This window comes from Excalfactoria chinensis, chromosome 19 (genome assembly GCF_039878825.1).
Source record: "Excalfactoria chinensis isolate bCotChi1 chromosome 19, bCotChi1.hap2, whole genome shotgun sequence".
NCBI lineage: Eukaryota > Metazoa > Chordata > Aves > Galliformes > Phasianidae > Excalfactoria > Excalfactoria chinensis.
The window spans coordinates 4,290,892-4,304,122 of record NC_092843.1 but is presented as its reverse complement, the minus strand read 5'-3'; the positions used below and the strand labels follow the sequence as shown (position 1 = coordinate 4,304,122).

Here is a 13,231-nt window from a genome sequence, read left to right as displayed (position 1 = left end):
CCGAGCACAGCTACAGCCACTGTGCAGCATTGCTCCCGGGCTCCCCCAGCACACCCAGCCCTGCACACAGCATCCCCCACACGCACTTCTCTGCATCTCTTTCAAAGAGTTTATTAGAAGTCAATATTTACATCTATTGCAAATGGTTAATAGGCAACACGGGACTGAGAGCTCCCCATGGATGGGGAAGGATAGCCAGGGCCAATGCTCACCACCACACCCCTCCCTGAAAGCACAGGGCAGCTTCCCAGCTCCCTGGCAGCTGGATGGGTGCCCCCCTTTCCCCTCTCAGGACAACCCACAGCAGGCTCCTCCTCCGCTCAAGATAAGAGCTTCCCGCTCCCCTGATAACAAGAGGGATGGATGGGAAAAGGGCTGCAAGAGAAGTGAGGCAACTGTTCGTGCTGCTGGGTCAAAGAGCACTCTCCTCACCTTCAGGTCACACAGGAGTGGGAGCAGACAGTGCTGTCCCTAAGGGAAGGTCAGAGGAATGCCATTCTGGATTGTGATCTCAGGTTCTCAACCTATGGTGGGAAGGGGTAAAACTGAGCACCTTTTTGCTGTTCTGTCTTCCCCCAGAAGCCTGACCAGCACAAAAGAGAGAGGAGAGGATCAGAAAGGGAATTGCTTGAGGAATGCTGCCAATGCATAGCGCAGAGCATTCCTCAACCCGCTGATAATTACGAGATGCAGTGCAGCTAAGGTAGGAATCAGCAACAATCCATCCCTTCCTTACAGCTCCAGAAACAAAAATCCTGATGGAAGCATCCAGTTCTGGCCTTCCAGACCACCCCTCTGCAGTTCATTCCTAAATCACAGGATGAACCAGTACAGCAGATAGCGGGGTTGTGCCTTGGCTGGCTTGCATTCCTGCCTTTGCTCTGGAGCCAGTAAGGCAACAGCAGAGCTCTAGTTAACCTCTCCTCCTCCTATACAGGCTCTCGCTCAGACAGCAGAACCTAAAGTTAACAGAGTGCATCCATCCCCTGGGCTTTGAACCCACAGATGGCAGGAGGGGATGTGCCCAGCAGCACGCAGCTCCGAAGGAGGCAGTGCCCACTTAATGCTATCCTTGTAGGACTACTTGGTTCAGGAGCAGAGTGTGAAGGGTAAGTGCAGATGGCAGTAGCTATACATTTCTATTTGTGTTGAGGGCAACCTCTTACCCCTTAACAGAAGGGAGGAGGATGCCCATGGTCCACGTTTCTCTGGACGGCAGCTCACAGTCCCCTGGGGATCAGGCACACATGGTACAGAAAGCTCCAGACCTCTCTGCAGGGGTGACAGTGACCTACAACGCCCATTATATCTCCCAGCAGCAGTGGAGGTTTCTCAGTTATGGCTTTCTTTTCTTTTTTGTTTTTCTTTAAGATAGAGAAAGAGGTTAGGGATGCTTAACCGAGTGCTCACTAACAAGTACCACCTCCCTCCTGCATCCTCTGTTCAGAGACACCAAACTCTGCCTCTTCTATCAGCAACACCGCTGGCTTTCAGCTCTGTTACCAGAGCTGTGAGACAGCCACAAGCTCCTGGGCTGGAGCTGCTATGCCAGGAGGCGTATCACACCATTATCTGAGCCCAGCAGGAGGTGGCATTTCATGGGCAGCACTGCCAGGCTGGTCAGAGTACCCCGGAAATTCTCTGAGCTCAGCTTGGTTGTGCTGACAGGCAGGGCTGAAGACTCCAGCATGGAGTAGACACCAATCTTGTTGGCCACGGTGCCAGCCACCACTTCGTTGCCGTAGAGGTCAAAAGCATGGATGGGTTCGGATGCAGACTTGTAGTGGTGCAGTGGTTTCTGCTCCAGTTCCTTCCAGACGGTCATGGAATGATCTGAAGAGGAGCTGATTAGCACGTTGCCCTCTGCAGCCTGTGGGAGAAAGGAGAGAAACTGAATCAACATTCTTGCAGTAAAAACCCGTAAGCTCACCCTGGAAATGAGATGAGCAGGTAGCTGCCTATAGTCTAGCAGTCCCAATGCAACCCCCTAAGACAACCCCAGCCATTTCCAAGCAGCTGGCAGTACTGAACAGCATTAACAAGGCATGCATGTGGGCACCACAAGCTACAGGACTCTGGTTGCTGTCAACCTCCACCAGCTCTATTCAAAGCGTTCAAGAGATGGGCTGCAGCTTTTCTCACCAAGCTGCTGATACTCCTCTGATTCATCATCTGTTATTACCGCAGTAGATAGAGATTACTGCATGGCATCCCTCTCCATTAAGCCACCTGCCATGTTATTTTCCTTCTCATGGACAAGGAACCAGGGAGCTGAGCAGAAAACGTTGCTGAAGACAGAAGCCTGGCATGTTTATTAGCAGAGCTAGTGAGAGAGTAAACAACCCACCCCGGTGAACTTTGTTTAAACTGCTTTGGGTCGAGGACACGAGCCCAAACCGCTGCTCCCCAAGTGGGTAAATATGGACAAGAGTTACTCATTAGAGTGATGCTCCCCACAGGGAGTTGACAGCCCCAAGGAGAAAGCCTCCACCAGGACACGTGGCTACTCCCTGCCCATGCTGCAGACCTGCAGATGCTTGGGAGGGCTATCTCTGTCCAGCACAGGTTGTGCCAAGAGTATCTGCTCATAGAATGAGCCGCAGGGCAGGAGAACCTGAGCAGACACTTAGGGACACAGCAAAGGATGGAGGAAAGCCCTGAGGTCCACAAGATGGGCTGATAAGCTCTGCCAAGCAGCATGTGTCAGAAGGATCAGCAAGGCCCAGGAAGCCCCTCACCCCAATCCCTGCTGAACCACCCACCTTGATCTGCAGGATGTCTCCCTCGTGGGCAGGCCACCCCCGCAAGATGAGTCCCGTCCTGGTGTCCAGCAGCACAATGAAACCAGAAGAGAAGCCAGCCATAACACTGCGCCCGTTAGGGCTGACAGCCAAGCAGCGGATCAGCCCGGCATTCACCCCGCTGGCCAAGCGAAACTCATGCTGCAAGAAAACACAGAATCCAGCTACCAATGGGCTGCAATCTGGGGATCCAGCACTTGTGAGACAAAAGACTCTGTGGGGCACAGATGGCTTTCAGGGAGTCATCACATCTGGCTTTGGACCAGCCACAATCGCATTATTAAGCACATGGATGCCATGGGGGAGCCTGAAGGAATGTGGCTTGCAAAACAGCCTCCATACCTGTAATCCTGGCTTCCTGTGGTCAATGAAACGCAACACAGAGTCTGCACTGGCCACAGAAATGCTGTGATAAGGAGGTGGCATGGTGGTCACAGCTGTGATGGGGGCTTTGCTGTCTAACTCATCAAAAGTCCGGATAAGTTTGCCTGTGAATACATGACAAAGATGATAAAGATGGAGAAGCTTCATGGCAGATCTCCAGTCCCTATGGTTGAGAGCCATCAGAATTAAGGCTCCCCTGTCTACAAGGACAGGACCAGTTCATTCCAGGCTGCCCTTGCCCTTTCCCTTCTTACCTGTGAACTGGTCCCAGATGTGCACAGTCCCATCACAGCTCACTACGTGCTGCGATGCCTCCAGCTGGCTCACGTAGAAAACAGACTTCTTGTGTTCACAGTAGGTGAACCGTGGTGGCACCTCGCTGGTACCATCCCCATAGTTGTACAAGGGCCAAAGGCGGACAGTTTTATCCTTGCTGCCGCTAAGAAAGAAGTCCTCACTGCTGAGTGGTGCCACACACTTGATGGCCCCCGAATGCCCTGAGAAACTCTGCAGCTTGATCTGGTGGAAGTGGAAGCGAGGGTCGTGCTGGCTCACCCCAATCTCGTACTGCCAATAAGCCAGCCAGTTCCCACACAGCATGTGGGTGCTGCGAGGAAGGTCGTGCTTCAGGGTGTTTTCCTCACTGGATGAGCTGGGATTGAAGCCATCAGTGCCAGCACTGAGGCGAAGCAAGCCCAGACCCTCACGTTGCGTGTCCACGGGAACTTGGATACGGTTCCCTACCAGCACACTCCCAAAAGTACCAGACTGACTGTCCTCCTGGGGGCTGGAGAATGCTTCGGTCCCTCGCGTATCTTGGTCTGAGCCTGCCATGCCCGGTGCTTGCTCTAGACCAACCACCTGCAGGTTCTTTGGGTTCACGTTCTCCAGGTAGAGACTGGCCAACTTCTCAACCAGTGAGTGGTTGGGCACAACCGTCCGGATAACATCACCTGAAAAAGAGATAAAACAGCTCCCAGGGGAGGAATCTCCTCACCATCATCTCCTACTACCCACAACAGAACAATGGTCAGCACATGGCCGTTGAACACAACTTCCCACCAAGCCAGCCACACTCCGTTCCCAGCCAAAGCAGCCTGAAGTCCCAGCGGGCTTCCCGACTCCACAAGCAGAGCAAACCACCATGCAGAAGCTGTGGGCTTCCCCAGCCAACTTACATGCTTTGACTTCCCAAGTTCAGGTCAAGCACGAGTGCACAGAACAAGGAGCTCTAAGAAAGAAGGTAGCCAAGCCATACCTAGCAAGCAAGAGAAGGGGATGTAGGTGATGTAGGCCATCTCAGGATTAAACACCTTCTGTAACTCCATCAGCACTGCCGGATCCAGAGCCAGAAGCTTCCCTTCCATGAGGGGTACCTCCATCACCGGCACCTCACAGCCGCTCAGCGACTCCGCTGTCAATCCCTGATCAGGAAACAACAGGAATATTCCTAAGATCAGATGCTCAAACCACATCATTACAGCCTGGGCTGGGCATTGCTGACACCAGTGCTGGTGTATGCAGCAGGTATGCCCACCGCGTTCCTGTGGCCATGTGCTGGGATGTGGCAGGAGCACCCTGTGCATATCACTGACCTGGTCCTGCAGCTCCTGCAGCAGTGAGAACGCTCCGAAGAAGTTTCTCACCGTGTCACTCAAATGCTGCTGCACCATCTCCTGCCCGATCCGCAGGCAGATCAAGGCAATTAGGCTGATTGTCTTAACGCACAGGACAACACGGGCCTGAGCACCACTGGGGAAACTGAAGAAGATATCCATTAGCAGCCATCCTACACACATCCCCTTTTCCCTCCTCAGCCTCCTGCTTTGTTTTCTGGCATTATCAGAAGGCCTTGAGCAGCACAGGCTCTACAAATGAACTGTATCCCAGAGCAAGGACACGCTCATCTGGGTGCAGCCAAACAGATAGTCGACTCGTGCAAACCTGGGCTGAAGGCACAGCCAACTGCAGCACTCACCCGACAGACAGGGAGGTGAGGAAGCCCAGCACCGGGAGCAGCACCTCCTGGCTGATCTTGGGGAGAATATCCATGAGTGTGGTGTCTGACAGACACACCACGATCTTCTGTGTCAGCGTCACAGCAGCCAGCAGCCCGGCCTCCTTACGGCTGTTCAGCCGGCCGCCGCCGGACCCACCGCCGGGTGCAACCTGCAAAACAAGTTCCAGGATCACTTGAGCTCGGCCTCAAAACCCAGCATGGAAGTGGAAGCGGGAGAGGAACCCAAACAGCAACTCGAGGCTTGAACTCAAAGGATGAGCCTGAACCGATAGATGGATGTCAGGACAAAAGAGGAGCCTGGAGGGAGCTGAATGTGACACCTCCAAATTACATGCGCACTCAAGGGGGAATCACCCTGTAGGCTGCTCCTGCAGTTGGGAAACTCAAAGAGAAGATGGACAATCCTGGACCAGCCCAGAGCACTTCCAGCCTAGACAACACAGGAACAGAGCAAACCTATGACACACGAGCACCTCGCTGCAATGAATGTCTTCATCGTGTGCTATGGTAACCCTGATGCACAGACTGCTGAGGAACAGTCCCTGCATGAAATATCCAAAGCAGAGTCTGGACAGACCTGCCAACCTCTGGCAATCCATCTGCTAAGAACTCTGTGAGACAGGAGCACATCCTTTTTATTGGCTGAGAACCTTCCTCCGCTGGTTACAGCCATGCCCAACAGTTCATGGTATCAGCAGCAAGACTAAAAGATTGATCTACATTGTCCTCTTTCCTAATTCCTCAACAAACCCAACACCCAAGGAAACAGCGCCAACAACAAAAGCCACAAACAATTCCCCATTTCCTCTCCGTTTCTTGTACACCTGCCATCTTCCAGCTCATCACAGAGGCTCTTCCCCTTGCACAATATCCACTCTGCCAAATGTTCCAAGAAGGACTGACTTGAGCCTATCTGCGATCCTCCAGCTTCATTGCTTTCGCATCAGGTTGCCAAATGCTATTCACAAGAGCATTAACCCCCCATCACCCCCAAGCAACAGCAAAGCGGAACAGCTGTAGCTCTGATTGCAACTGGGTGGAGAGCGATTCTGCCGAGAAAAAAAGATGGGATTTCTCCCCCAGCCCATCAAAAATCTCCTCTTCCACACTGGAAAAACCGATAGTGCTTTTTTTCTTCTCTTTAAAGAACAGCTGTGGCCTTTTTCCTTCTAAGGTTTAAATGATCAAAACAGCTATTGAAGTTTTGAAGGCTTTTTAGACCCCAATAAAACGAGCATCAGCAACCAAAGCGTTTGCAACCACTAAAAAGGAGCAAGACAAAAAAAAAACACCCCACGCCTGTTTAAAACATTCCCAAAGGAAAAAAAAACAACCTTTTTTTTTTTTGGATGAAAAATGGGTTTGTTTTTCAACCAGCTGCATTACACACATTTTCTTCTCGCTCTTCAGCAAAGAATTTCAAGCTGAAAAAAAAACTGTAAACTTTGCCAGTGTTCCTTTTTTTTTGTTGTTTCTAATACAGTCAAAAACCTGCCTTTAACCTCTCCCAGCCTGTCCCATCTACCCACATCTAACCCTGCTTGCTCCAGCAATCCCCCTGCAGCCTGAGCCGCTCTGACCACCCGCCATCACAGCCCACCCCCACACCAGCTGCCCTGCAAAGCATGATTCTCCTCCAGGGTCACATCTGCCAACAGGCACAGAAAGAGGAGATGAGCTAATACTAACCAGGTAGCTGATGTAGGGCAGGTACTGGTAGGTGAGGACGGGCTCTCCGTACAGGTATGCCATGTGCAGAAGGCAAGCCAGCACTGGCTTGGACACCTGATCTCCCAGCACCGGCCGCTTTTGGTAGATGTTTCCTGTGCTCAGGGGACCGTTCTCATCGCTGCTGGGTACAAACTGCTGCCTGGTGGGGCCTGCAAGGAGCCAACAGTGAGAACTGAAGCAGCAACCAGGAGGAACCCAGCACAACCACCCCAGGATCAGACATTACCGACATAGCAGGACGTGAGCAGACGGAGCAGGTTCCTGGCGATGAAACGGGATGTGACAGTGGGGCCCAGCTTGGCTGAGAGCCACCTCACCATCTTACAGGCTGTGTCTGCAAAACAAAAACAGTTGCAAGGACAACAGCCTGGCACGGTGCAGATTAGATCCCTGCAGGCAGCTCTCTGGGACTCTGCTTTGTTGGCAAACTGGAGAGGGCTGTGCCCTCACCCAACAGTAGCCCTGCAACCATGCAAAGTCCCCACACTTTAGTGAGGACTGGACCTTTTGTGCTGGTTTCACTGCTGTCCCTAAGATGGGACTGTAGACACCCCTAAACCTGGATCCACTTCTTCCCCCGCATGTCTGGCTCTTCCCTTCTCCCAGTCCTATTTGCCACACCCAGTAGAAAAGCAAAACACTGGCAGGTCCTTACCCAGGAGTATTGTCTGCTCTTTGTCATCCGAGTGATCTGGCAGTTCCTCTCCCTCTCCATCCTCTGGCTCACTGCCGTCATCAGCCAGGGTGACGTCCACAGAGGTGCCAGCATCCACCGAGACACCAACATCCACAGCCCCCACCAGCTCTGCCTCAACCGCAGCTTCATCGTGCTCCTCTTCTTCGCGCTCCTCTTCCTCCTCCTCCGAATCCTCGCTCTGTTTCAGGTCCTGGCTGCTGTCCACCGACTTCAGGCTGCTCTTGTCCTTCTGAGAGTCCCCATCTGCAGGTCTGTCCTCTCCCAGTGACACCTCGCTAGCGCTGCTTTTATCACTCAGCCTCCCCAGGCTGAGCGACTCCTGCTCCTGGGGCTGCAGGGTCTCCCCGACGTAGAGACCACTTTGGAAGTCCTCGCTCTCAGGCAGGTAGGCTTGGTCGTGGAAGCTGACCCCGGACGTATAGTCAAGGAGGTCAAGAGCAGCGGAGCTGTGCTCTACATCCATTTTGATCTCTTCCCCAAACACGCACGACATGGGGCTGCCCCCTCCGCTTTCATCATCTTCAGCTGCACCGAGGAGGGATTTGCTCTCCTCCCGCGAGCTCTCAATGCCAACGAGGATCTGCAGGATGTGTGGCAGCAGGTTCAGGATGAAGGACTGCAGCCCCAGGCGCACGATGAGCTGGGCCACAAAGCAGTCTGTGTACAGGTAGAACCGGCCGTGTCGGGAGCAAGGGGTCTCATAGGCTCCGATCAATGGCTTCAGGAGGTATTTGTTGGCATTCTTTGGGCCTAGGGATTTAGCTATAGGTTCAAAAAGGTACCACGCTGCGTAGACAGCGGTATTCTCCTCAGACATCAAAGATAATATGAAGGGCAGAAGAATCTCCAAGCCTTCAGGAGTGATTTCAGAAAGAATCCCTTCCAGCTGCTGCCACAGTTGAAAAACAAGCTCCCGGCCCTGACCTTCATCTTCTATCTTCTTTGCCTGATAGGTGAAAATAAATCTGTGCAAGGCTGGGAAATACGTGGGGAAGGGGATGATAGAACTGAAGGGACTGAGGAGCTGCATGGGACAAGGTGGGGGGAGGCCCTGAGAAATGGGTTTGTATTCAAACAGCTGTACAGTGTCTTTGCCCAACCTGGTCTTTAGAAGCTTCTCCACTGGCTCGTTGAGCTGCAGCAGGAGGTGCAACACGTGCTGCAATGGGGCCGGGATCTCCTTGGGGTGGTAGCGGCACAGGTTACGCACCATCAGGAACCGCTCCAGCAGGGATGCGTCAGGCTTTGAAGGACGGATCCTCGGTGCAAATATTATCTCAGCGATCAGAATGCCCAAAGCTTGCATATCCCTCTGGAAGAGGTCAGAGAGACCCAGCAGTGGCTCTTCCCCAGGCTGCTCCATCAGCTGCATATCGCTGCTCAAGCCTTTAACCAGGAAATTGTCCAGTTTCTCCAGTTCTTCCAAGGCTTGGAGTGGATTGAAGCCTTCAGGAAGCGTGATCTTCATGTCATCCCTGTCTGCCTGATCCGCAGCGCCTGCCTTGCTCCGACGGAGGGGTCGAACACCCGAGGTTTTACCTTCAGTGGGATAAGCTGGGAGGGTGGAGGGCTGTGCTGAAGAGCTGCTGGGCTGATCAGGAGCTCTGCTACTCACAGAAATGGAATCCAGCGCTTCCGTGCCTTGCTCTAAATCATCTTCACCAGCGATGGGTTTCTCCCCAGACCAAGTGGTTTCAGTAGGAGTAGCCTCCAGGACCAGCCCATTAACTGCATCAGTCACAGGGTACTGGATGTCCTCCAAAATCACAGTCTCTTTGATATTCTGCAGGAGAGGTCGAGCAATGGCCGGAGCTTCAGCGGGAGTGTAGGCCAGTCCCACCATGCGCCTGGGATGTGGCTGGTCAAAGAGCTGCACGACCCCATAGGTCGTCAGATGCGTGTGGTTGTCTACCAGATGGAGGCAGACATTCTTCTCCTTGACAGCATCCTTCCCCTGCAGCTTGTACCCAAAAGTGAGATCGATCCAATGGTGGAGGTCCTGAGACACTTCCCGACTCTCGAGCAACATGCGGTGGACTTCAATGAACTCCTCATAGGAGCTGCACCACGACGGCACGTCCAGGTCAGGCATGTCGGGATGGATGGATCTGAAGATGGATGGGTCCGTATAGAACTCTGGGATGCACTCATCTGGGGTCCAGCTCTGCATGCGTTCCATGCTGGCTGGATACTCGTTGGGCTCCCACTGGGACCTCACATGGCAGCACAGCACTGACTTGGGTGTCCTGCGAGCCGTGTACACATAGTAGGTGATATCTGAAAGGACGTCGGAGATGTGGTGGGGGACGTGGAGCTGCTCCCCACTCGACCCACCAGCAACAAACGCTTGCTTGGTCATCTCATAGGTGAAGTCCAGTTGCTTGTCTCCCTTATTGAGACGAAATTTGGATTTCCGTAGGTCCCTGAACTTGCCATTTTTGGTTGTGAAGTCCACCACCCATGGAAGAACCGGGTGATAATTGGGGTCCCCCATTCTCCTCCCAGCCAAACTGTTCAAACGCATAAGGTAGTCGAAGTTGCTGACCCGGCCGTGCACCCACTGCAGCACCAGGTCCCGCAGCTCCTGCTGGCAGGTGGAGCATCTCGCCATGTCCCCTCGCATCCCAGCAATGCTTTGCTCATTCACTCGTTCCAGGTTGACTTCTCCATTTGTTTCCTCCTTCCTGGGACTTTCGTACTCTCTCAAGCTGACCCGGAGCCGGCTGCAGAGTTTCTCATCCACAGCCACATCACGAAGGGAGAATGCCCCACAAGCCAGCCCTGCCTGGTGACAAGCCCTCATGGCCTGCAGCACGTGAAAGAGCAGGAAGAGGATTTTGGCATGGCTGTTGGTGAGCTTTGCCGGGCTGAAAGTCAAAATGTCATGCAGGCAGTACTGAACGTAGGGATAGATAACATAGAGCATCTCAGCAGACTCCAGCAGAGCTTCTGCCTGCAGCACGTTGGGGCAAGAGGAGGGTATAGAAGATACCCCCTTGGCCGGGGAAGCGCTAGGAACACTCCTGCCCACCTGCAGGATGGGACAGCCGTATGCTTTCTGCAGGGCAGCTCGGAGAGCATCCAACACCGGCACAGCAGGCGGTGCGTGAGCGTGCCGGTAGGGCCGCACGTAGAGGCAGTGAGCCCGGCCCCACAGGTTGCGGTAGTTCTGGGATGCAACACGTTGCATGAAGCCATGCAGGGTGTCAGCACTGCTGCCCCGTGAGTCCGCAGCAGGAGGAGGCACACGGAGGGGCCGCATCAGCTGTTCCTTGCGCAGCCCGTGGATCTCCACCCGGGTCCATCCTGCTGGCAGCTTCTGCACGGAGCGCTGCAGGAATGTCTTCACCTCCACCTCGCTCAGCCCCTCCGGACGTGGGCAGAGGGTGGGCAGAGCCCGGCGTTCCCGGAGGTTGGATAACCATTTGTGTGGGACCAGAGCTGTGACGTGGGTGCCATCGGAGGCGGCTGCCAACTGCAAGCGATCGATGCTCAGGTCCTTCTCCACGCTGCACAGGAGGGCATCCATACTGGGTCCTGAAGAGGGGAAGCCCATAAAAGACACGGGGGGGGGGGGGGGGTAAGTGGAGAATTGCAGCACTGACTCCATAAAACCCCACATTCCACTCTGGAGGGGGATATTCCTATTCAACCCAAACGCTGCATTGTGAGATGGGGGTCAGGAAGGGCTGGGGTCATCACGGGGCTTTGGCAGCACTGATAGTGGTGGATGGGGCTGGCAGGGGAGGCTCAGATGGAGATGAGGAGGATGATGCACCACGAGGCTTCGGCAGCATTGGGGCGGTGGACACAACGCTGGGGAGGCTCTCGCTGTTCTCCTGCCCGTTACAACTGACTCAAACCACCGCACACGGGGGATGTGGGAAGGGACGCAGAGGTGACACAACGGACACCGAAAGAGCCCCCCGGGGAAGGAGCCCACGAGGAGAAGCAGCCGCGTCCCAGGACAGGCACTAAGACCCCCCGGAGCCCCTCCGCATCCCCGGGCTCCGCCGCCGGGGAATCCCGCCCCGTTACCTGGCAGCGGCCCCGCGGCCATGTTGGTCAGGTGACGGCAGTCACGTGTGGCCGCCGCCGCACCACGTGCCCGCCCGTCCCCCCCCCTTTGCACTCCCCGTACCGGGCTCCGCTCGGCTCAGCCGCAGTGAAGCAGCCCCTTGGGGAGCCCCGCTCGGGGCCGGGCGCGGAGCCGGGCTCCCTCCAGCGGCCGCCGCCCGCGGAGCCCCCGATGTCGGTGTGGGGGAGCGGGGCCGGGGCGCTGCCCGTCCAGCCCGTACATGGGCAGAGCGGCGGGGCCCCGCGCGGCGGCTGAGGTCACGGTGACGTCAGGGCACAGCGGGCTGTCAGCAGGAGCGGGGAGAGGCGCCGGCGGGAAGCGGCCTTAAAGGGGGCGTGCGGGGGGGGGGGGGGAGGCGGCGGGTGGACCCCACCGGCGGCAGGTGAGTGCGGGGCGGCCCCGAGCCCCCTGCCCTGAGCTCCGTGCCACGAGCACCGCCGGGGGGGGGGAACGCTGCGGAGTTGGTTCCGGCCGGGCGCTGCTCGAACCCGACCTCAGTCCTCACCGCTGTCCCGGTGCCCCCGGGCCGGTTACGTTCCCGCAGCCCCACTCCCTCCGGTTGTTCTAAGAGGGCACCCGACAGCCGGTACCGACCCCAGCTTTCCCCGCGCGGCCCCTTTAAGGCCACGGGAGGTTCCCGCCGCATGTCGCGCGTGGGAGTCACGTGGGCGGGACGTGGAAGCAGCGCATTGGCTCCCCGCCCCCCTCCTGTCGCAATCAGCTGTTACTGGGGCGAAGGGCAGGAAACCGCCTTAAAGGGGCAGCGCGGCTCCTCCCGCCCGGCCCCCCCCGCGTCCGGCCGCGGCCCCTTTAAGGAAGTTGCCCAGTCATCGCGCGGCGCTGCCAACCGCCGGGGTCAGGCGGGTTCTCGAAGCCCCGCCCCCCGTGCGCTCCCATTGGTGCGCGGGCCGTGCGCTTACTTCTGATTGGCCGTCGACTTCGAGCCAACTTCTCGGAATCGTGGCCGTGTCACCAACACTGGCTCTAAAAGGCGCAGGCGGCGCCGCCCCGGGCGAGAGGGGGCGGCACAACGTCAGTTCCGCACCTCAACGGGGACGGGCCCTTTAAGAGCCCCCCCCCCCCCCCCCGCCTCCTCCCCCTATGGAAAATGCCAACTCACAGCACGCGGTGCATGCCGGGAGCGCCGCGCCGCACTACACATCCCGGCATGCCGCGCGGCGGGGCGGGGCTAACGGTTCCCAAGGTAACCGCCGGCCAGCGCCCAGCGGGGTGGGCGGGGCGTTGTGGCTGTTCTCAATTCTTATTGGCTCAACTTCGGGGTTGAGCTTGTTGCCTATTGGTTGGGATCGCTTTAGGGGCGGGCGCGGCGTGCCGGGCGGTGATTGGTTAAGGGCGGGGCCGGTGGGTGGCTGCGTCATGACTCCGCCAGCTGATCCGAGACGGAGCCGGCGGCGGCGGGGCGATGCGGCGGGGGGAGCGGCCGGGCCGGGCCGGGCCGGGCCGGGCCGGGGTCAGTACCGGGCTGGGCCGCTCCGCGCAGGTGGGTCCGGCGGCACCGC

At 56.5% G+C, this 13,231-nt stretch overlaps 1 protein-coding gene across 5 annotated transcripts; it reads right to left on the bottom strand.

Annotated features, from left to right (window-relative positions):
* Positions 1-93: 93 nt before the first annotated feature.
* WDR81 (WD repeat domain 81) lies at positions 94-12,706 on the bottom strand. 5 transcript variants are annotated; one of them, XM_072353480.1, is made up of 11 exons: positions 12,632-12,706; positions 7,592-11,170; positions 7,163-7,270; positions 6,895-7,085; positions 5,164-5,354; positions 4,781-4,946; positions 4,444-4,609; positions 3,440-4,138; positions 3,144-3,289; positions 2,763-2,942; positions 94-1,870 (listed from the first exon to the last, which is right to left on the bottom strand). In XM_072353480.1, the coding sequence occupies exons 2-11, from the start codon at positions 11,160-11,162 to the stop codon at positions 1,544-1,546; spliced, it is 5,745 nt and encodes a 1,914-aa protein (XP_072209581.1). In that variant the 5' UTR covers positions 11,163-11,170; positions 12,632-12,706; the 3' UTR covers positions 94-1,543. The 5 variants fall into 5 exon arrangements, with proteins under 5 accessions (XP_072209581.1, XP_072209577.1, XP_072209579.1 ...); XM_072353476.1 differs by lacking the exon at positions 12,632-12,706 and adding an exon at positions 12,306-12,362; XM_072353478.1 differs by lacking the exon at positions 12,632-12,706 and adding an exon at positions 12,217-12,334.
* Positions 12,707-13,231: the final 525 nt, after the last annotated feature.

What these genes read in the sequence shown, in the direction of transcription:
- WDR81 (XM_072353476.1), bottom strand. Translation starts at nt 12,357, where the DNA reads ATGCGGCGGGAACCTCCCGTGGCCTTAAAGGGGCCGCGCGGGGAAAGC. An exon ending in TGCCCTACATCAGCTACCTG is followed by an intron (nt 5,355 to 6,894) that starts GTTAGTATTAGC and finishes CTTGTTTTGCAG; the next exon opens with GTTGCACCCGGCGGTGGGTC. An exon ending in CCCCTTCTCTTGCTTGCTAG is followed by an intron (nt 4,139 to 4,443) that starts GTATGGCTTGGC and finishes TCTCTTTTTCAG; the next exon opens with GTGATGTTATCCGGACGGTT.